This window comes from Oncorhynchus keta, chromosome 8, assembly GCF_023373465.1.
Source record: "Oncorhynchus keta strain PuntledgeMale-10-30-2019 chromosome 8, Oket_V2, whole genome shotgun sequence".
In the NCBI taxonomy this organism is placed as follows: domain Eukaryota; kingdom Metazoa; phylum Chordata; class Actinopteri; order Salmoniformes; family Salmonidae; genus Oncorhynchus; species Oncorhynchus keta.
This window is the reverse complement of record NC_068428.1, coordinates 15,398,193-15,421,000: the sequence shown is the minus strand read 5'-3', so window position 1 is coordinate 15,421,000 and position 22,808 is coordinate 15,398,193. Positions and strand designations below refer to the sequence as shown.

General features: G+C 40.7%; 2 protein-coding genes and 2 long non-coding RNA genes across 4 annotated transcripts; 3 read left to right on the top strand and 1 right to left on the bottom strand.

The window, feature by feature from the left end:
• Positions 1-470: 470 nt before the first annotated feature.
• On the top strand, positions 471-2,106 carry fabp7b (fatty acid binding protein 7, brain, b). Its single transcript, XM_035774815.2, has 4 exons — positions 471-639; positions 770-942; positions 1,213-1,314; positions 1,818-2,106. Exons 1-4 carry the CDS (start codon positions 567-569, stop codon positions 1,866-1,868), a joined length of 399 nt encoding a protein of 132 aa, XP_035630708.1. The 5' UTR covers positions 471-566; the 3' UTR covers positions 1,869-2,106.
• Positions 2,107-5,334: 3,228 nt separating this feature from the next.
• Positions 5,335-7,989, bottom strand: LOC118386860 (uncharacterized). Its single transcript, XR_004826298.2, has 4 exons — positions 7,799-7,989; positions 7,011-7,067; positions 6,213-6,435; positions 5,335-6,018 (listed from the first exon to the last, which is right to left on the bottom strand). It is a non-coding gene; the product is annotated as an uncharacterized LOC118386860 (long non-coding RNA).
• Positions 7,990-9,673: 1,684 nt separating this feature from the next.
• smpdl3a (sphingomyelin phosphodiesterase acid like 3A) lies at positions 9,674-10,885 on the top strand. The gene is given in 5 exon segments (XM_035774290.2): positions 9,674-9,733; positions 9,735-9,771; positions 9,774-9,835; positions 9,837-9,907; positions 10,720-10,885. Coding segments are annotated over 5 exon segments (396 nt in total).
• Positions 10,886-18,026: 7,141 nt separating this feature from the next.
• LOC118386861 (uncharacterized) lies at positions 18,027-21,901 on the top strand. Its single transcript, XR_004826299.2, has 3 exons — positions 18,027-18,344; positions 18,899-19,023; positions 20,063-21,901. It is a non-coding gene; the product is annotated as an uncharacterized LOC118386861 (long non-coding RNA).
• Positions 21,902-22,808: the final 907 nt, after the last annotated feature.

Sequence of the window (22,808 nt, the reverse complement as noted above, 5' to 3'; positions counted from 1 at the left end):
CTGAAAATGAATAGCTTTCTCTTCCTGAAACATATGACCTAGTCGAATGCACACAGAGAGCATAATGGCTGTCCTCAATGCAGAATGCCCATGCGACTGTTTGAGTGGATTAATCCACTAACGACAAAGAATTATCAAACAAGCTCTGATTCCGGCTGAGTATTTTCACACACCTAGATATGACATATTCCTTTTACAGTGTGTCTTGCAGAGGACAAGGAGAGTATTTAGTGGTGTGCAGAACATTCCTCTAGTAAGTCACAAGACGTATCTGCAACTGCAATCGATGCACGAGCAGTTGATAAATAATAGTTGTAATTTGCAATGAGTACGCTGAGTCAAATCTTTGTAAAGTAAAAAGCGAAATATAGCTTTAGAAGCGCTCAACGCCAATCAGAAGATAGAGAGTATCTCCTAAGCCAATGGGAAGTAACTCTCCGCCCCTTATAGGATGCATATTAATAAGCCTCAAACAAATAACGTAGGTGTACGGGAAAACGCTCACAGACTCATCAGTATTAACTTTACCTCAGTTCTCTTATTGCACGGTCCTCTAACTCTTCATCATGGTTGATGCCTTCTGTGCCACCTGGAAACTGGTCGACAGTGAAAACTTCGATGAGTACATGAAAGCACTTGGTGAGTTTGTATAACTTTAAAAGTATAACCTAATAATAAGTTTATTTATGACTTATATTTGATACATTACATGATGTATGGTCGTTCGCATGATCACACCTCTTATTACATTTTTTCCTTAATTTCGCAGGTGTTGGTTTTGCAACAAGGCAGGTCGGAAATGTGACCAAACCAACGGTTATCATCTCAAAAGAGGGGGACAAAGTGGTCGTAAAAACCCAGAGTACTTTCAAGAACACTGAAATATCATTCAACCTGGGGGAGGAGTTTGACGAAGCCACTGCCGATGACAGAAACTGTAAAGTAAGTGCTACAATGTGGGATTTATGGTCAAAATTGGGGATATATGCACTGGACACTACTCAGCTATAGGCTTTGGGCAGTTGGAACCGCTCATAATTTTCACTGGGTTTGAGAAGCCTGTTTACAATGCCCAGTCCAAATTTGTAATATGTCTGAATTATGTTTTGGATGTTGTATCCCTTGCTTGATAGAAGTTACAATAACATTGTAGTTATATGTAACTAGTTGGTGAGAGCAATATTCTGACCTATTTTGCCCGTCTGTTTGTAGTCCACTGTGAACTTGGATGGCGATAAGCTTGCGCACGTTCAGAAGTGGGACGGCAAGGAGACCAAGTTTGTGAGAGAAATCAAGGATGGAAAATTGGTCATGGTAAGAGCCTTACTGAGTTAATTATGAAATGTGAATTCCTGGGTAATATGGATGCTGAAACAAGGCGGTGGGGCAGCAAGCCCACTAGTAATACTACTGGTGGAGAGGGTATTTCTATGCTTGAAAGCCTTTATTCTGAAGTATAGTAGTATAGTTGTCAATGTAGAGATGTGAAAATTAGTATAGAAAATGTTCATTGTCCTCATCAGTTCAGCATGATGACTGCAGTTATATATCTATTTTTTTTATGCAAGTTTGCAGGCTTACCTCTAATTGTCCATATTATGCATTTATCATATTATACAATTATCATATTAAATGGTCATTTCTGGTGTGACCTGGTGGGATGTATTTAGCTAATAGAAACTGGAGTCTTAATGGTATCGCCATAAAATAAAAACAATATCTTACTTTTAATAAGGATGAATGTTTATTTACACTCTATTTCATGTTTGATTTGCTCATTTCACAGTGATTTATTTGTTATTTTATCTGATCCACAGACTCTCACATTTGAAGACATTGTGGCAGTGCGTACCTATGAGAAGGCATGAGCTGGGAGACATAACTATTTAAATCATTTGAGTCCATTTTACTGGGAGACAGCCAATGTTTACTTCTTTTGTTTTACTGTATGCTGACCGTTGCACTTCATCCTTCCAAATGTTTTATGACATGGGCTGGAAATCTTTTTTTTAAAAAGACATTTTTATATACATTTCTTTCATGATAGATCATCCTTTGTAAACATGTGTGAAACATGCTGAAATAAAAAAATTAACTCAAAAAGTATATATTTTTTACTCTGTTATTTAAATGACTGTTTGATACCCATTGACTGCACAATCTCCTCAAACTCAACATATTCACTCAGTCAACATATTCACTCACTCATGGATTGAGCAAGTCTGTCTGGGAGACTGTCAAGTTATCACGTGTGTAGGCTGGTTTGGTATATATCTCACAGAGTAAAACCCTCAAACCACTATTTGTCATTTTGAGGCTTTTGTAGGCTACCTATCTGTAGTCCTACAAAACAATAATAGGTTATATATTAGTTCACACATGTAGTGTTATTAACTGTTATGTAACAAAATATGACCTAATCAATCCATTATAATGGTGTTCCAAACTTGCATTGAGATTGAAACAGTGCGTAGCCTTAATATGTAGGATCTTCCTGCATTGCAAGCTGTTGTTCTCGTAGGTAAGATCCTATGTCGTGTCTGTCCCAATGTATTCATTTGATGACCATTCGATACAATGTATCAGCAGAAATCAAGCTCACATCCCTTGGAAGTCCATGTTGAAACAATGTTGCAAAAAGGGCTTTGGCGTGTGTATGCCTGAGCCAAAGTCAAATATAATTTTAGTAGAACTGCGCCGAGCGACCTCAGCTCTCTCTCGACTCTCTCTGAAATGTAAACTAAACTAAAGTGCTCCCGTGACCGCAAAGTTTTCACAACCAGGGAGCGGTTAAAGGAGTCACATGACCGCCATACTTCCTGTTTGTGTTTGCTGAGAAAACTTATACGGACGCATTTTCGCTCACATTTTATGAGCTTCATGTGAGAGTATGGGCGTCGTGTCCCTTCTGGTTGGGCTGCTGATTTACGCGGCGCCTCTTGCACCTGTAAATAGCATTTACCTGCCAAGCATAGGTAGATATGAAAGCGCATGCTGATATTTGCCTTTATATTCTACTTTGTTTGTACAGTTTTTCTGAATCATGTACAGCCTTTTTTAATTATTTTACAATTTTGTCGATGCTCACAACCCTGTGACCTTTTGAAAAACAGTAAATGCGTTTTCAAAATGTGGTTGCCTTCTCAAAACATAAATAAACTCAGCAAAACAAGAAACGTCTCTTTTTCAGGACCCTTTCATTCAAAGATAATTCTTAAAAATCCAAATAACTTCACAGATCTTCATTGTAAAGGGTTTAAACACTGTTTCCCATGCTTGTTCAATGATCCATAAACAATTAATGAACATTCACCTGTGGAATGGTCGTTAAGACACTACCAGCTTACAGATGGTAGGCAATTAAAGTCACAGTTATGAAAACTTAGGACACTAAAGAGGCCTTTTTACTGACTCTGAAAAACACCAAAAGAAATATGCCCAGGTTCCCTGCTCATCTCCGTGAATGTGCAGAGGAGGCATTCTGCAAGAAAACATGAGGACTGCAGATGTGGCCAGGGCAATAAATTCCAATGTCTGTACTGTGAGACGCCTAAGACAGCGCTACAGGGAGACGCCTAAGACAGCGCTACAGGGAGACAGGACAGACAGCTGATCATCCTCACAGTGGCAGACCACGTGTAACAACACCTGCACAGGATCGGTACATCTGAACATCACAGCTGCGTGACAGGTACAAGATGGCAACAACAACTGCCAGAGTTACACCAGACATCACTGGCAACAACGTAGACTATGGACACAAACCCACCGTCGCTGGACCAGACAGGACTGGCAAAAAGTGCTCTTCACTGACGAGTCACTGTTTTGTCTCACCAGGGGTGATGGTCGGATTCACGTTTATCGTTGAAGGAATGAGCATTACACCGAGGCCTGTACTCTGGGGAGGGATCGATTTGGAGGTGGAGGGTCCGTCATGGTCTGGGGCGGTGTGTCACAGCATCATCGGACTGAGCTTGTTGTCATTGCAGGCAATCTCAACACTGTGCGTCACAGGGAAGACATCCTCCTCCCTCATGTGGTACCCTTCCTGTAGGCTCACCCTGACATGACCCTCCAGCATGACAATGCCACCAGCCATACTGCTTGTTCTGTGCGTGATTTCCTGCAAGACAGGAATGTCAGTGTTCTGCCATGGCCAGCGAAGAGCCTGGATCTCAGCCTGGATCTCAGGGTGAGGGCTAGGGCCATTCCCCCCCAGAAATGTCCGGGAACTTGCAGGTGCCTTGGTGGAAGAGTGGGGTAACATCTCACAGCAAGAACTGGCAAATCTGGTGCAGACCATGAGGAGAAGATGCCCTGCAGTACTTAATGCAGCTGGTGGCCATACCACATAGTGACTGTTACTTTTGAACCCCCCTTTGTTCAGGGACACATTATTCCATTTCTGTTAGTCACACATCTGTGGAATTTCAGTTTTTGTCTCAGTTGTTGAATCTTATATTCACACACTGTACAAAATATTTTGCCCCTTTTACTTTAAAAAATGTAGGTACTATTTGCATCAGCTTTTTAAGTAAATCCAACAAGGAGGATCTTTAAAGTAAAATATACTTTACTTTTAGTGTATTACGAACTCAAATATGTGAAGTGCAAACAACTGGATCTCAAAAATTCCTTTCATTCAACTTCATTTTATCTGGTTCAGAACAGTTTTTGTTTGTTTGACCTGCTTAAATCCCAGAACTAATGTTATAAGTTTGATATACTTAATGTAATCCGTTACAGAGCTAATATTGTACGTTTCATTTGCTGAATTTACTCAGTATAGTAATTTATATTCTGTTTTATCTACAAATGTTTTTTGCTGAGTTACTTATGGTACTCAGGCTAGTAAAATGTATTTTAATTGGGTTCCTACTACTCAAATATGTACAGTTGAAGTAGGACGTTTACATACACTAAGGTTGGAGTCATTAAAACTTGTTTTTCAACCACTCCACAAATGTCTTGTTAACAAACTACAGTTTTGGCAAGTCGGTTAGGACATCTACTTTGTGCATGACACAAGTAATTTGTCCAACAATTGTTTACAGACAGATTATTTCACTTATAATTCACTGTATCACCATTTTTACTAGGATTAAATGTCAGGTATTGTGAAAAACTGAGTTTAAATGTATTTGGCTAAGATGTAAGTAAACTTCTGACTTCAACTGTATTCACAACTATACTTAAAAAGCTGATGCAAATAGTTACCTCAATATACTTGGGATAATTTACAACAAATTATTATTTCAATACAAGGGAATATGCAAAAAGAAACAACAGTGTTCAACTTCAAACTTCCACATCTTTATTTTAATAAAATAAATGTTACTCCTTAGGCATTCATATTTTGTCATCTGTAAGCATTCTGGGTATAATTACACCTTGCCTCCTTAGGTAAAGTTACATCCAGATAGCTTGCACCTGACTACAAATAATTATAGATCTTCACAACTGCATAAAGTTGTATGTGATAGTTTGGGATTAGCACTTTGACCGCACATCATGTACAGATTGGCAAAGATTTTCTAGTGGTCTGTGTGCCCCTTAACAACAAAGCAACATTTTAACAGAAACATAACTTAACGATTTGTCTAAATAGACTTTACACAAAGCACAATATGAACCTTAACTCAAATACAACCTCATTCAAACTGTTTTAGATTAATCAAAACATGGGGTTTCAAAACATACATTGCACATTTGTTACAAAATATATGCCAAATTCTCCCTTAAACCTGACTCCATATGCACATATTATTTTGACAGGCTTTTGTGGAGCGATGGGTAACGATGCTTCGAGGGTGACTGTTGACGTGTGCAGAGCGTCCCTGGTAGGCGCCCAGGTCGGGGCGAGGGGACGGACGTAAAGTCTATACTGTTACAAACCGCCTTTATAGCACCTCGTTTTGACTTAAACAAGTCAAAACATGTTGGTGTATATTCGTCCAGCTTCTGCATAAACGTGGACTCAAGAGAAACAGTTGTAATTCTTCTGAACTCTTCCTTAATCTGAGAGAGAGAAAACATCTTTTGAACTGATAAGTACAAAAGATGATCCTAGAGCCAGAATGCTATTGGGAAACCCCTCCCAAAGCTTGTGTAGAGTGAGAATGTTCAGACTAATCTTTAATGCATATTGAATTGTAGATTATAATAGTAGGTCAAGACAACAAAATATTTAAATAAATAAAAATTATACCTACATTGACTATTTTCCTTCGGCTGTATTTTGTACCTGAGTGGGTTCAAACAGGGTTGGCCATCTTTCATTGAAGTCCTTCACAGAAAGGACCGGCCGGAACAACATTTTGTCTTCGATATGAGAAGGTCTTTGCCATTTTAACACTCACAATGTTGTGGTTGTCACGTATTTGTACTTGAATGCAGCAAAACTGCAGATCTTACATTGCATGTGCCGCCGGATTCCTACGGAATTAAAATAAAATCAAATGTTTTTTTGTGTATACATAAGCTTAAAACATTATTACTTACACATTCCATATGCTATCTCCTTTTCAAATAAGGAAGACACACATTGTCAATACCTGCCTGGGTGACATCGCATTGTGTAAAACACTAATAGGGCCCTAAAAAATTATTTTTGTTTCCCAAATACCGTTTTATTTTCCGGAATTCCATGTTAACTTTTTGTTGCCTAATGTTTTCAATCCATTTGGGTGATAAACAAATACAGTATATATCTAATACCTATTCTTCACACTAATGTTGGGTTACTGTAATAAAAATATCCTGTGTATCCTGTCCGAGGTGTACAGTGTATTCTGTTTAGATTTCTGGATTCCGTCGGAGTTCTCGGCATTGCGGAAATCAGAGCCCTACAAGCCCTTATATGAGCTACAATGACAACACACACGACCCTGGGTTTATAGGCGCGGAAATCGACCCCGCCGCACGAGCATGCTTTTGCTGCACAGTCGATAGCGGGCCCGGTCGAGGATTCGAGACATGCTTCCTGCTGTTTCATTACAATATTTACATACCATGTCAATGGAAAAGGTGGTCTGTCCAGTACCCAGGAACGTCTGAATACCTATACTCTAAAGAAGAGGAGTTGTATTCAAATCTATGACAATGTCAGGAAAATAAAACTCGAATGACTTCAGCTTTAGATAGCGAAGCAGAAACATCGCAATCCTAGCTGACTTGGAAGAGCTGCTTGTTATCCATCTTACTAGCCAGCCCAGTTATTTCATTTAGCTAGATAACTACTGCACAAGGTCAACGTTTGCAGTGCTGCCTTGAACATGTTGTGAAAATATGAACAACACGGTTTCCGCAAGGACAGGTGTAGCTAGATAGTGTAGTTAGCTAGCTACGTATGGTTCGTTCCTGTCTCTGCCTGGCTAAGTTGACGAGCAGGCAAATATTACATTGCAGGGGAACCATGTGTTCAGTTCTACTGTAATGTTTGCTAACGATGCACTTTTTGGTACGCTAGGTAGCTAATATGTTACATAGCGATTTCGGTCAATATATAACGTACACAAAAATGACAAAGGTTAGAAACAGCGCCGAGGCGAGTAAATGCCCTGCTAACTTACTAGCTAGTAGCATGCCCACCACTAGCTAACTATACAGACATCACGGCCGTTAACTAGCTAGCTTATCAACTTGCAAATATATAACGTACTCTGCCAATATAGCCAGCTAGAAGTTTTTCGTACTTGAAGAATATTAGTTAAAGTTTTCCACAAATATTTTCGACATTTCGTCGAAAATATGTGTAGAGAGATCCAAACTACATTCCAAGTTATAATTTGGTCCTTACCTGCTGCATGGCCTTTCCAGAGGAGAAAGATCAAGAGGAGGTCCATTGAGCTGGTCCAAGCACAATATAAGTTCAGAACTTGATCTAGCATGTTAGTTAGTCCAACATAATAATGCTATTTTGAATATCATATTTTTAAATTGATGGTTGTTACTTAGAAATATTCGTTCAAATTTAGGAGCATATTACCTTGGATATTTATTTGCAAATGCCAGTCTTTTACAACACATATAAATTAAGTACTATATTCAGAAATGTAAGTAAAACCAGAAACCTATTATTTAAAGTAAAAATCATTGATTTTCTTTTGCAATATTTACTAAGCCTGTGGGTCATTTTTTAAAGTGTACAAATATTTATACATGTTAAGTTTGCCTTTAATAAACGCAGTTGACAGTGAGAGGACGTTTCTTTTTTTGCTGAGATTATATTTATCAAAACTATATTATACCATCAAAATTGCAAATACTTTAACAAAAGAACATAACAGCCTGTGAAAGATTAAGGCAACCATAGGCTACTAATCTCTTGAATCCAAGCAGACAGAACAAAACGTTTAAAAAACAAATCCCGGTAGATCAACACATTCTATTTACAGTCGCTAAATCATGATGATCAAAATTGGAAGTACAAGTATTCAAATGTGTAGAATTATGGTAATTTCTAAAAAGGATGAATATACATTCCAGCAGCATGCCACTCTGCATCCCACTGTGGGCTTGCTTCTGAAGCTAAGTAGGTTTTTGTCCTGATCAGTCCCTGGGTGGGAGACCAGATGCTGCTGTAAGGGGTTTTGGAGGGCCAGTAGGAGGCACCCTTTCCTCTGGTCTAAAAATAATTAATTTCCCAATGCCCCAGTGCAGTGATTGGGGACATTGCCCTATGTAGGGTGCTGTCTTTCAGATGGGACTTAAACGGGTGTCCTGACTCTCTGTAGTTACTAATGATCCCATGGCACTTATATTGTAAGAGTAGGGTTGTTAACCCAGGTGTACTGGCTAAATTCCCAATCTGGCTCTCATACCATCACGGTCACCTAATCATCCCCAGCTGACAATTGTCTCATTCATCCCCTGTAACTATTCCCCAGGTTGTTGCTGTAAATGAGAATGTGTTCTCAGTCAACTTAGCTGGTAAAATAAGGGATTTAAAAAAATCTAATAGACAGTGTGTAAGATTCATTAATCAGTGTCATCACAATTTCATGTATCCAATACAAATGCTGTTTTGCTTATAGTTTTGTAGACTTTCATTTGGTCCACAGAAACCCCATCCACAATATAAATAAGGAAATGTCAATACGATGGAGAAACCAATGATTTGAATGTATAGGCCTCAATCCACACACAAGCAAAGTTCTGTAATGGAAGGTAACAATGTTGAAGATAATGATTTAGGACTAACCCAACTTCATTCTCTACATCTCTGCCTGTCCGCAATATTGTAAAACATCATAACAAAATTAGACAGTCCCCATTGCCTAGATCTATCCATGTATTGTACATGGTATGACACTGATAGTGTGATTTAGAATTTTGTGTATTTGGCTTAAGCAGCAGGAGTCGCATGTCCCCATCCTGCCTGGTGGCGGCGGTGGTGTAATAATATATCATAATAATAATAATAATGGTGTGGGGAATGTTTCTGGCACAAGTTAGGTCCCTTGATACCAATTAAGCAATGTTTGAATGCCATGCCTTGTAGAATCCATGCCCCAAATAATTCAGGATGTTCTGGAGTCAATGGGGGGTCCGACCGGTACTTGATGGGTTTACCTAATAAACTGGCCACTGAGTTGTGTTACCTATAATTAATAAATCCTGACTAGCATGAATTACATAATCCCCTACATGTAATAAAATAGATTGATATAACATGCCCAATAATATTTCAATTTCAGGGAGATTCTGGCACATCTCTGACCTGCATTTTGACCCCCCCCTACCATGTGACTGATGAATACACCAACGTGTGTTCTCCTCTAAGGGTGTCCCAGCCTCAAACCCTGGTCTTTTTGGAAACTTTAAGTGTGACTCTACCAGCTCATCATGTCAGCTTCCAGCACATGAAACAAGTTGCTCCACAGCCAGAGTTTATGATCTGGACAAGGTTTGTAGCTTTATATGGTATGGAAAACAACATGTGGTGTTAATGTGGATTTGTTTTCCTGTTTCATATACAATGCTAATGGAGAAGTAGCCAGTGCACCTTTTGAGAGGTTAAACAACTAACAAAAGCATATTGCTTCCTCCTTCCTGTCATTGGATAACTAACAATGATATTGTTACTGATGGAATTGTTGTAAAATAAGCAACCAATCAGTGATTTGCTCACTGAAGCATGAACAATGTCTGTATAGTGTATCGTTTTGAAACAGCTCTAGGCTTTGTCTCGAACCAAAATGTAATAAGTAATTTCCACAGCAGCCTAATAGGCCATAAATCATCCATACAATAACTTCTGCTGATATTAAAACCAAGTGCTATAAAGTCATTATGCCAACGTCCAACCAGTGGGGACAACTCCGCATCAGATAGGTGTGCATATGAATAAAGAGCCATGCATAGCAAAGGCTACTAAAAATGCACTAAATGCTATGCTAAGGCCTGAACATTTTAATCACACATAACACGAAAGGACTTGTACTGCATGTGTATGGTGCTAAGCTAGTTCATTTCACAAATCTTCAGTTAATCGGTTAAGCCTGACATTTTATTGGCATGTATAATGCTTGTTAAGCATAATTAAGATGCTTTGGTGAAAGGCCCTGCCACTGCACCTAGATTCAAATGTGAAAAAAGACTACTCCTGGATTAAAGGGATTTATGGGTAACACATTAGCAGATCTTTGTTTTATTTCATTAATTCTGCCCTGGGCTGTCTCTAATAAGTTATCTGAATGAGCTTATTCCTCTCACCAGAGACAGCCCTCCACATGTCCCATCAGGGGAGCTGTCCACAGACGTGGTGATCCAAGTCATTAGCAACATGACTCAAACCATCAGGGAGTTCCTCCTAGACATGCCGGTGTACCCCGCCCCCCGGAACCACGACTACTGTCCCCAGGTATTCTATCTATTACACTGAACTCTATCAGAGAAGTAGTTGGTGAACCAGGCGAGGCAATCATTTGAGAAACCAAGGCTGTTGAGTCTGCCAATAAGAATGTGGTGATTGACAGAGTCGAAAGCCTTGGCCAGGTCGATGAATACAGCTACACAGTAATGTCTCTTATCGATGGCGGTTATGATATCGTTAAGGACCTTGAGTGTGGCTAAGGTGCACCCATGACCAGCTCGGAAACCAGATTGCATAGCGGAGAAGGCATGATGTGATTCAAAGTGGTCAGTAATCTGTTTTCTTAACTTGGCTTTCAAAGACCTTAGAGATGCATGGTAGGATAGATATAGGTCTGTAGCAGTTTGGGTCTAGAGTGTCTCTCCTTTTGAAGAGGGGGATGACCGCAGCAGCTTTCCAATTTTTGCGAATCTCAGACGATACAAAAGAGAGGTTGAACAGGCTAGTAATAGGGGTTGCGACAATTTCGGCAGACAATTTAAGAAAGAGAGGGTCCAGATTGTCTAGCCCGGCTGATTTGTAGGGGTCCAGATTTTGCAGCTCTTTCAGAACATCAGCTATCTGGATATGGGTGAATGAGAAATGGTGGGGGTTTGGGCGGGTTGCTGTGGAGGGTGCTGGGCAGTTGACCGGGATAGGGGCAGCCAGGTGGAAAGCATGACCAGCCGTAGAGAAATGCTTATTGAAATTCTCAATTATAGTGGATTTGTCGGTTGTAACAGTGTTTTCTAGCCTCAGAGCAGTGGGTAGCTGGGATGAGGTGCTCGTATTCTCCATGGACTTTACAGTGTCCCAGAACTTTTTTTAGTTTGTACTGCAGGATGCAAATTTCTGTGTAAAAAAGCTAGCCTTAGCTTTCCTAACTGCCTGTGTAAATTGGTTCCTAACTTCCCTGAAAAGTTGCATATCGATGCTAATGCAGAACGCCACAGGATGTTTTTGTGCTGGTCAAGGGCAGACAGGTCTGGAGTGAACCAAGGGCTATATCTATTCCTGGTTCTACATTTTTTGAATGGGGCATGCCTATTTAAGATGGTGAGGAAGGCACTTTTAAAGAATAACCAGTCATCCTCTACTGTCGGGATGAGGTCAATGTCGTTCCAGGATACCCCGGCCAGGTCGATTAGAAAGGCCTGCTTGCAGAAGTGTTTTAGGGAGTGTTTGACAGTGATGAGGAGTGGTCGTTTGCTCGCAGACCCATTACGGATGCAGGCAACGAGGCAGTGATCGCTGAGATCTTGGTTGAAAACAGCAGAGGTGTATTTGGAGGGTGAGTTAGTGAGGATGATATCTATGAGGGTGCCCGTGTTTATGGATTTGGGTTTATATCTGGTAGGTTCATTGAATAGTTGTGTGAGATTCAGGGCATCAAACTTAGATTGTAGGATGGCCGGGGTGTTAAGCATGTCCCAGTATAGGTCACCTAGCAGCACGAGCTCAGGAGATAGATGGGGGACAATCAAATCACATATGGTGTCGAGGGCACAGCTGGGGGCAGAGGGTGGTCTATAGCAAGCGGCAACGGTGAGAGACTTGTTTGTGGAAAGGTTCATTTTTAGAAGTAGAAGCTCAAATTGTTTGGGTACAGACCTGGATAGTAAGACAGAACTCTGCAGGTTATCTTTGCAGTAAATTGCAACACCGCCCCCTTTGGCAGTTCTATCTTGTCGGAAAATGTTATAGTTAGGAATGGAAATTTCAAGGTTTTTGGTGCTCTTCCTAAGCTAGGATTCAGACACGGCTAGGACATCCGGATTGGTGGAGTGTGCTGTGAATAACTTAGGGAGGAGGCTTCTAATGTTAACATGCATGAAACCAAGGCTTTTACGGTTGCAGAAGTCAACAAATGAGAGAGCCTGGGGGGTGGGAGTGGAGGTAGACACTGCAAGGCCTGGATTAACCTCTACATCACCGGAGGAACAGAGGAGGAGTAGGATAAGGGTACGGCTAAAGGCTAACAGAACTGGACACCTACAGTGCCTTGCGAAAGTATTCGGCCCCCTTGAACTTTGCGACCTTTTGCCACATTTCAGGCTTCAAACATAAAGATATAAAACTGTATTTTTTTGTGAAGAATCAACAACAAGTGGGACACAATCATGAAGTGGAACGACATTTATTGGATATTTCAAACTTTTTTAACCTCTTGGTCCTACCTGGCACGCAGGCGTCCCATCTAGAGCTCTGGAAATGCAAATGCACTACGCTAAATGCTAATAGTATTAGTTAAAACTCAAACGTTCATTAAAATACACATGCAGGGTATTGAATTAAAGCTACACTCGTTGTGAATCCAGGCAACAAGTCAGATTTTTAAAATGCTTTTCGGCGAAAGCATGAGAAGCTATTATCTGATAGCATGTAACACCCCAAAAGACCCGCAGGGGACGTAAACAAAATAATTAGCATAGTCGTCGCTACACAAACCGCACAAATAAAATATAAAACATTCATTACCTTTGACCATCTTCTTTGTTGGCACTCCTAGATATCCCATAATCACTATTGGGTCTTTTATTCCGATTAAATCGGTCCATATATAGCCTAGATATCGATCTATGAAGACTGTGTGATAAACGGAAAAAAATAGCATAACGTAACGTCATTTTTTAAAATTCAAAAAGTCGACGATAAACTTTCACAAAACACTTCGAAATACTTTTGTAATGCAACTTTAGGTATTAGTACACGTTAATAAGCGATAAAATTCATCAGAAGGCGATGTCAATTCTATAGGTGTCTGTTTCGAAAAAATGTCTTGGAGAGAGCTCGACCAAAACATCCGGTCGGAGACCGGAGGGAATCGATTCCTTTGATTCGGTTAGACCAAGAATCAATTGTGAATCAAATGACAAGACTCTAGACAATGTGTGGAAGCTGTAGGCACTGCAACCTCGGCCTCATTTAATTCGATTCACTTTGAACAATTCCTTGAAGTCGCGGCTGGATATTTATTTCCATTTTCAGTTATCAGATATTCCTGCACTTTTCGATGAAACGCACGTTCTGTTATAGTCACAGCCGTGATTTAACCAGTTTTATAAACGTCTGAGTGTTTTCTATCCACACATACTAATCATATGCATATACTATATTCCTGGCCTGAGTAGCAGGGCGCTGAAATGTTGCGCGATTTTTAACAGAATGTTCTAAAAAGTAGAGGGTCGACTTAACTGGTCAACAAATCAAAAACTGAAAAATTGGGCGTGCAAAATTATTCAGCCCCCTTAAGTTAATACTTTGTAGCGCCACCTTTTGCTGCGATTACAGCTGTAAGTCACTTGGGGTATGTCTCTATCAGTTTTGCACATCGAGAGACTGAATCTTTTTCCCATTCCTCCTTGCAAAACAGCTCGAGCTCAGTGAGGTTGGATGGAGAGCATTTGTGAACAGCAGTTTTCAGTTCTTTCCACAGATTCTCGATTGGATTCAGGTCTGGACTTTGACTTGGCCATTCTAACACCTGGATATGTTTATTTTTGAACCATTCCATTGTAGATTTTGCTTTATGTTTTGGATCATTGTCTTGTTGGAAGACAAATCTCCGTCCCAGTCTCAGGTCTTTTGCAGACTCCATCAGGTTTTCTTCCAGAATGGTCCTGTATTTGGCTCCATCCATCTTCCCATCAATTTTAACCATCTTCCCTGTCCCTGCTGAAGAAAAGCAGGCCCAAACCATGATGCTGCTACCACCATGTTTGACAGTGGGGATGGTGTGTTCAGGGTGATGAGCTGTGTTGCTTTTACGCCAAACATAACGTTTTGCATTGTTGCCAAAAAGTTCAATTTTGGTTTCATCTGACCAGAGCACCTTCTTCCACATGTTTTGTGTGTCTCCCAGGTGGCTTGTGGCAAACTTTAAACAACACTTTTTACGGATATCTTTACGATATGGCTTTCGTCTTGCCACTCTTCCATAAAGGCCAGATTTGTGCAATATACGACTGTTGTCCTATGGACAGAGTCTCCCACCTCAGCTGTAGATCTCTGCAGTTCATCCAGAGTGATCATGGGCCTCTTGGCTGCATCTCTGATCAGTCTTCTCCTTGTATGAGCTGAAAGTTTAGAGGGACGGCCAGGTCTTGGTAGATTTGCAGTGGTCTGAAACTCCTTACATTTCAATATTATCGCTTGCACAATGCTCCTTGGGATGTTTAAAGCTTGGGAAATCTTTTTGTATCCAAATCCGTCTTTAAACTTCTTCACAACAGTATCTCGGACCTGCCTGGTGTGTTCCTTGTTCTTCATGATGCTCTCTGCGCTTTTAACGGACCTCTGAGACTATCACAGTGCAGGTGCATTTATACGGAGACTTGATTACACATAGGTGGATTGTATTTATCATCATTAGTCATTTAGGTCAACATTGGATCATTCAGAGATCCTCACTGAACTTCTGGAGAGAGTTTGCTGCACTGAAAGTAAAGGGGCTGAATAATTTTCACGCCCAATTTTTCAGTTTTTGATTTGTTAAAAAAGTTTGAAATATCCAATAAATGTTGTTCCACTTCATGATTGTGTCCCACTTGTTGTTGATTCTTCACAAAAAAATAAATTTTTATATCTTTATGTTTGAAGCCTGAAATGTGGCAAAAGGTCGCAAAGTTTAAGGGGGTCGAATACTTTCGCAAGGCACTGTAGTACGTTCAGAACAGAGAGTAAAAGGAGCAGATTTCTGGGCACGGTAGAATATATTCAAGGCATAATGTACAGACAAAGGTATAGTAGGATGTGAATACAGTGGGGGTAAACCTGTGCATATAGTGATAATGAAAGAGATATTGTGTCTAGAAATAGCATTTAAACCAGGTGATGTCACTGCGTGTGTGGGGGGTGGAACTAAATTGTTAGCCGAGGCAGGTTGAGCAGTGCTAGAGGCTCTATAGGGAAGTTAAACAATAGTTACAAACCAAAACAGCAATCAACACGGCATGGTGACGTTAGGGAAAGGCATGCATAGCCGGGTGATCATACAAGTCCAGTGCATGTCTTCAAGCAGCTAGCGGCACGGGGCTAGCAGGCTAACAGAAACGGACGGATCAGCAGGGTTCCGTGTGGTAATCCGGGCCAATTGGCAAAATATGTATAGTGGCCGAAGAAATATGTCTGAAGAGCCTCTTAAATCAGCAGTCCAATGTGCTTAAGATAGCTAGCAGGCCGCAGATTAGCGGCTGTGCGTTCAGGGGTCGTTAGCTGCTATAATTCCAGGTGAGAAAAATAATAATAATCATAATAAAAATGTTTAAAAATAAATAAAATAAAAATAGGTTCAGAGTTTGCGGTAGGAATCCGGACATATCGAGAAGAATAAGTCAGACTAGCTCTGGTTTGAGTCACGCTGTACAGACTGGCGAGAGTTGTCCGGGATAAAGGTAGCTGATGACTGCTAGCAAAGGATAGCTGACTGCTAGCTAGTGGCTTCGGAATGTATTCGATGGGCCTCGTATGCCAACAGTCCGTTGCGCTCTAGACAGCTAGCATTCAGGGGACGTTAGCTGCGAAGGTTGGAAGGTGAGAAGGCTCAGAGCTTGCGATAGGAATCCAGGGATATGGAGAGAAAAATAAATAGGTCCGGTATGCTCTGGTTGAATCGCGTTGTACAAACTGGTGAAAGCTTTCCTAGCTAAGGTTAGCTGATGACCGTTAGCTGACTAGTTAGCTGGCTAGTTTATGTTGGAGAGATTCCAGTAAGAGGCAAAGAAAAATACGTTAGAGGAAAAAGCAGGTCCACACCACATTGGGTGCAACGCCATCTTGGATATTAGGTGAGTATTGTGGACTTACTACAATGTTGTTGATCCATTCACAGTTTTCTCCTATCACAGCTTTTAAACTCAAACTGTTTAAAAGTAACCATTGGCCTCATGGTGAAATCCCTGAGCGGTTTCTTTCCTCTCCAGCAACTGAGTTAGGAAGGACGCCTGTATTTTTGTAGTGACTGGGTGTATTGATACACCATTCAAAGTGTAATTAATAACTTCACCATGACCAAAGGGATATTCAATGTCTGATTTTTAAATTTTTACCCATCTACCAATAGGTACCCTTTTTGAGAGGCATTGGAAAACCTCCCTGGTCTTTGTTGTTGAATCTGTGTTTGAAATTCAATGCTCGACTGAGGGACCTTGCATGTGTGGGGTACAGAGATGCGTTAGTCAATCAAAGATCATATTAAACACTATTATTGCACACAGAGTGAGTCCATTCAACTTATTACGTGACTTGTTAAGCACATTTTTTACTCATGAACTTATTTAGGCGTGTCATAACAAAGGGGTTGAATACTTATTGACTCAAGACATTTTCAGCTTTTCATTTTATTATAATAAAAAATTATAAAAAATTAAAAACATAATTACACTTTGACATTAAGGGGTATTGTGTGTAGGCCAGTGACAAAAAAATCTCAATCGAATAATTTTTAAATTCGGGCTGTAACACAACAAAATTTGGAAAAAAGTCAAGGGGTGTGAATACTCTCTGAATGCACTGTTTGACCTCTTGACCTTCTCCATTCTCTATGAGGATATTTCCAGGGTGTCCTGCAGGGTTTACTCAAATTCACTGTCACTTTATTGGGGATATAGTATAGGATTGTGTTCAGGCTTATCAATCACAGCTTGGGCTGCACCAACTGAGAGTAAAATCCTCCTTCACAAAAGGTATGGTGGCGAAGTAATTACAATATAGCAATTAAACACTGGAATGGTAGTTCGGCAGAAGATTAATGTGCAGGTAGAGATACTGGGGTGCCAAGGAGCAAAATAAATAAATAAATACCAGTATGGGGATGAGGTAGGTGGATAGATGGGCTGTTTACAGATGGGCTATGTACAGGTGCAGTGATCTGTAAACTGCCCTGACAGCTGGTGCTTAAAGCTAGTGAGGGAGATGTGAGTCTCCAGCTTCAGAGATTTTTGCAATTCGTTCCAGTCATGGGCAGCAGAGAACTGGAAGGAAAGACGACCAAATGAGGAATTGGCTTTGGACGTGACCAGTGAGATATACCTGCTGGAGCGCGTGCTAAGAATGGGTGCTGCTATGGTGACCAGTGAGCTGAGATAAGGCGGGGCTTTACCTAGCAGAGACTTGTAGATAACCTGTAGCCAGTGGGTTTGGCGACGAGTATGGTGTGGAGGGCTTCTGTCCTGCATGGATTCTAAGCACCAGAAGACTGCTTATACAGGATATAACATGGAAGACTGACACATGTTTTTTTAAAGCAAGGTTTGACTCCAAACCAGTCCTATCATGCCTAAGCATGCTATTTCTCCTGTCATCCCTCTGTAGGTTGTCATTGCTCATGTTCCAGTGGGTTACTTGCCCTATGCCAGGAACACCAAGGCCGTCAGAGAACTCTACAGTGAGAGACTTGTGAAGATAATTTGCAACTACAGGGAGATCATCTCAGGGCATTTCTTTGGCCACACTCACAGAGACAGCATAATGTTCTTGCAGGATCAGCAAGGTGAGTCACTGGATAGCGTCAAGGCTCTGCGTTGGAGAAGTGACTGTCATCAAGGAGTAACTGGTATTGATTAACTTGTAGTATTGATAGCATTCGATAGTATTCAATAGATCATATGCTGTTAAGTTAATCATAGACTCTTTTGTAAAAATAAATTTTTTGTCTGGTAAGTGCCTGGGCAGGATGAGGTTTGGACATTATTTGTATCTGTCATCAAATTCTGAACTCTACGTCCTACATACAGTAAGTATCATTGTGTGAACGAGGCATCATACGCTAAGTGACCTTTTGTACCTTTCCAACTATAATGACGTGTTTAGATCGTGTTCAACTCAACCTCAAATTACTCAGACAATCGACATCCACCAATGTGACCCATTCACCTCCTGTGGGTTCAGTGTTATCCTGACTGTCAGTGTTGGCTAGAATCCCCACAGCCACAAAAATGCTTGCTTGTATAATTAGCTAGGTTAATGCAATGGAGGAGGAACTAAGGAATGAATGCCTTTAGCCATGTATTTATTTACCCAAATTATAATTTGTTTGCTTTGAAGGGGAGCCAGTTAGTTCCCTGTTTGTCACACCGGCTGTTACTCCAATCAAAAAGGCAGAAGAGCTGTACTCCAACAATAGAGCCTTCCACATGTAGCATTATGACCCATAGGACTACGGGCTGCTGGTAAGTAGGGAACTCAGTTAACTTGTGAACCACCATTATCCAGGGGTTTGGGACAATCTACTTTCATTTGGAAATATCCATTCATGGTGTATTATCCTCCTCATGTCTAACATTAACCCTCTCAAGGTGATGTAGTTAAGCTGAACTTATTTCATGATTACCATGCAGAGGCTGATTTCAGTTCTGCTTTGTTACTTTCCCTCCTATTATTTTCATAAGGTCAGCACTGATCTGTCCTTGGCTTGGTTTACTAAAGTACAGTTTCAACAAAACAATCCCAATGTGATTCTCGCTCATACAGCATAGAGCTCAGACTAGCTTACATGTGATTTCAGCATGCCCCAAAGACGGGAGCTCAAACATGTAACCGCCACAGTCAACAGTGGGGAGGGCCCAGCCTTTGAAAATCACTGTTAGACTCTTTGTAGCTCTACTTCCTGGGGTAATCTGTTAAGAAAAGCAATGTGTAAAATAAGAACGAATCAGAAACATCTTGACAACACCTTTTCAAATGGGGCGCATTCGGTCTCAACAGCTTAACAAATCCCTAGACCAGGGTTCCCCAACTGTCGGTCATTTTGGGGGGAGGGAGCGAGGGGATTTTCATTGTTAGACATAAAAGACTGTAAAAAGCCCTGGAAATCAGCTCCAAACGATTATACATTTTGGAAGTCTATTCCCTAGTATTTTCACGCATAATAGAGAGAGAAACACTTGATCTACATAAATGCAAGCAAGGTGGAAAATCATTATGTTTTAGTCAAATATTATATTGGTTTGGGCTTCTTGCTGTCAATTTGCTGCCTACAAATGATTTGTAATTATGTTCCAGCCCCCTTACCATCCGCTCAAGAAAAAATCGGCCCGCAGCTGAATCTAGTTGATGATCCCCGCCCTAGACCCACAGCAATGCTGTTCCTTTATGATTAATGTTGTTGTCATTCATAACAAATCTAATTATAATCAAGGTACTCTCTCAGAGCAAGGTTTTTTACATGGATTTTCATGGTTTTGAAATAGTATTTTTCTCTCTCTGAAGGATATTTGGCAGTACTACTTGAATCTCATCGAAGCAAACCAAGAAAAAAGATCTGACTGGAAACTTGAATACGTAATCACTGAACCACTTGGATGAAAGGATATTCAACCACACAGCTTGTTTCAACTTGCCCTGAGTTTTGAGTTGGGGCAAAGTGAAACGTTTCAGAAGTATTTTTGCCATTTTATGGTGAGCTATGATGATACCATTGTGTGTGATGGGGCCTGCAAGCTGACTCAGGTCTTTGCGGTGCAGTCCTTGGACTATACCTCCTATATCAAAGATATTGAAAAGGGACACTAAAACAGGGATATTTATATTGTGAACTACTGTAATGTAAAAACTCAAGGATTTTATTAATGCTGTACAGATATTCCATATTTTTTTACCATTATTTAACTAGGCAAGTCAGTTAAGAACAAATTCTTATTTTCAATGACAGCCTTGGGTCAGTGGGTTAACTGCCTGTCCAGGGGAAGAACAACAGATTTGTACCTTGTCAGCTCAGGGGTTTGAACTTGCACTCTTCCAGTTACTAGTCCAACAGCTCTAACCACTAGGCTCCCCTGCCGCCCCAATATGTTTTCACATGACCATGAAATATAAATGTATAATGTAATACTTTCAATTTAATGGTGACAATTTAAGCATCTCTGAGGTCGAAATAAGGACACGATACCAGATGAGAATGTTGATGATTATATAATCACAAAAGGCCAAATATTGTGTCCAACTTTTTTTGGACATGTTGAAATCAAAGAGAAATCGATCGCTAACTGCTAAGTACACTGTATGGTTATTGCTTTTAAAATGTCTGGCAGTTATTGAATAAACTGTAAACTGTGAATTGCTTTGCTTGCAGTATAAAGCAAATGGCCTCTAAGTGGTACTGTTGCACAAAAGGGGAGGGCATTCATGAGAAAAACGTTTTAAAAAAAATGTTTTCAATGAACTTGTTTTATTTCCCAAAAATTAAAGATGGCACGACAATTTTCTCAGCATTTTGTAAATTGGGATATTTTTTTCTCTGAGACACCATCAGTTTCTCATGTGCAGAGATCAAACTCTCTGGATCAAAGTGGCCCTAGTTTGGAGATTGTTTTCCCAGCTGTCATGCTACAGTTATCCTCTTCACCTGCTCCCCAGTCCCCTCTATAGCTGTACTGTGAGAGAGGTTAACTCATGACCTCGCTGGAGAAAATGAAAAGCTAGCAAATGCCACACTAGACCAAACTGCTCTGCAGGGGAGGGGGGATCAGACAGCCCCAACCCTATTCAACCCTCTCCTCCTCTCCCCTTGTTCCCCACTTCTCTCCCCCTCTCCCCACAGTCCAGAAGGACTATCTGCCCTTGCCTTTTGGATTTGGGGACGAAATCTTTTCACTCATATGCCCTCAACTGGGTTTAACATTAGCATTCAGGGGCTGAGAGAGTCTGGGAGAGTCACAATGCCTGGTGGAAGGGACTGTGGAAATGAGGTTAGTGGTTGGCATGGTGATAAAGACGACTCCGGGGTAACTGCAGCAGAACTCTGGCAGGCCTCACTAATGACTCTGTGATGCACTAATAAGCGTGAATCACTGGACTGCCAGTCAGATGGGCTGGTTCCCCTCAAAGGACCAGCCACTGATGGAGCGAGCGAGAGAGAGATGGGTCAATATTTGCCCTGTCGATGTGACTCTGTTTGAGACTAGAATGGGTCTCTTGCTCTTCAGTCTTCACTACCCGCAAGCCTCCCTGAGTTGTCCTGGGTTCAGGCCAGGCTTTAAACAACAGTATAAATCTAGCAGGATACTGTGATCCTCCTGCAGTGGGCAGTAGAAGTGAATGCCTGGATTGGCCTCCTCCACACCACTTCTTATACATGGCCTTCAGAAAGTATTCACCCCACTTGATCTTTTCAACATTTTGTTGTTACAATGTGGGATTAAAATTGATTTAAAAAAAAAAAAAAGTGTCAATGAACTACACAAAATACTCCAATGTCAAAGTGGAAGAAAAATTCTAACATTTGTAAAAAACAAAACAATTTTTTTGTTTTTTAAACCTATCTTGATTACGTAGGTATTCAACCCCCATGTCAGTAACACGTTTGGCAGCAATTACAGCTGTCAGTCTTTCTGGGTAAGTCTCTTAAAAGCATTCCACACCTGGATTGTGCAACATTTGCCCATTATTCTTTAAAAAAAAATTCAAGCTCTGTCAAGTTGGTTGTTGATAATTGCAAAACAGCCATTTTCAAGTCTTGACAAAAGTTTTTCAAGCCGATTTAAGTCAAAACTGTAACTAGGCCACTCAGAAATATTTCATGTCGACTTGGTAATCAACTTCAGTTTATGTTTGGCCTTGTGTTTTAGGTTGTTGTCCTGCTGAAAGGTGAATTTGTCTCCCAGTGTCTGTTGGAACGCAGACAGAACCAGGTTTTCCTCTAGGATTTTGCCTGTGCTTAGCTCTATTCCATAAATTGTTTCCCCTAACAAACTCCCTAGTCCTTGCTGATGACAAGCATACCCACTCTATCAATTGGGTTAGTATTGTGGAGTAACTACAATGCTGTTGATCCATCCTCAGTTTTCTCCTATCACAGCCATTCAACTCTGTAACTGTTTTAAAGTCACCATTGGGCTCATGGTGAAATCCCTGAGCGGTTCCTTCCTCTCCAACAACTGAGTTAGGAAGGACGCCTGTATCTTTTTTAGTGACTGGGTGTATTGATACACCATCCAAAGTGTAATTAATAACTTCA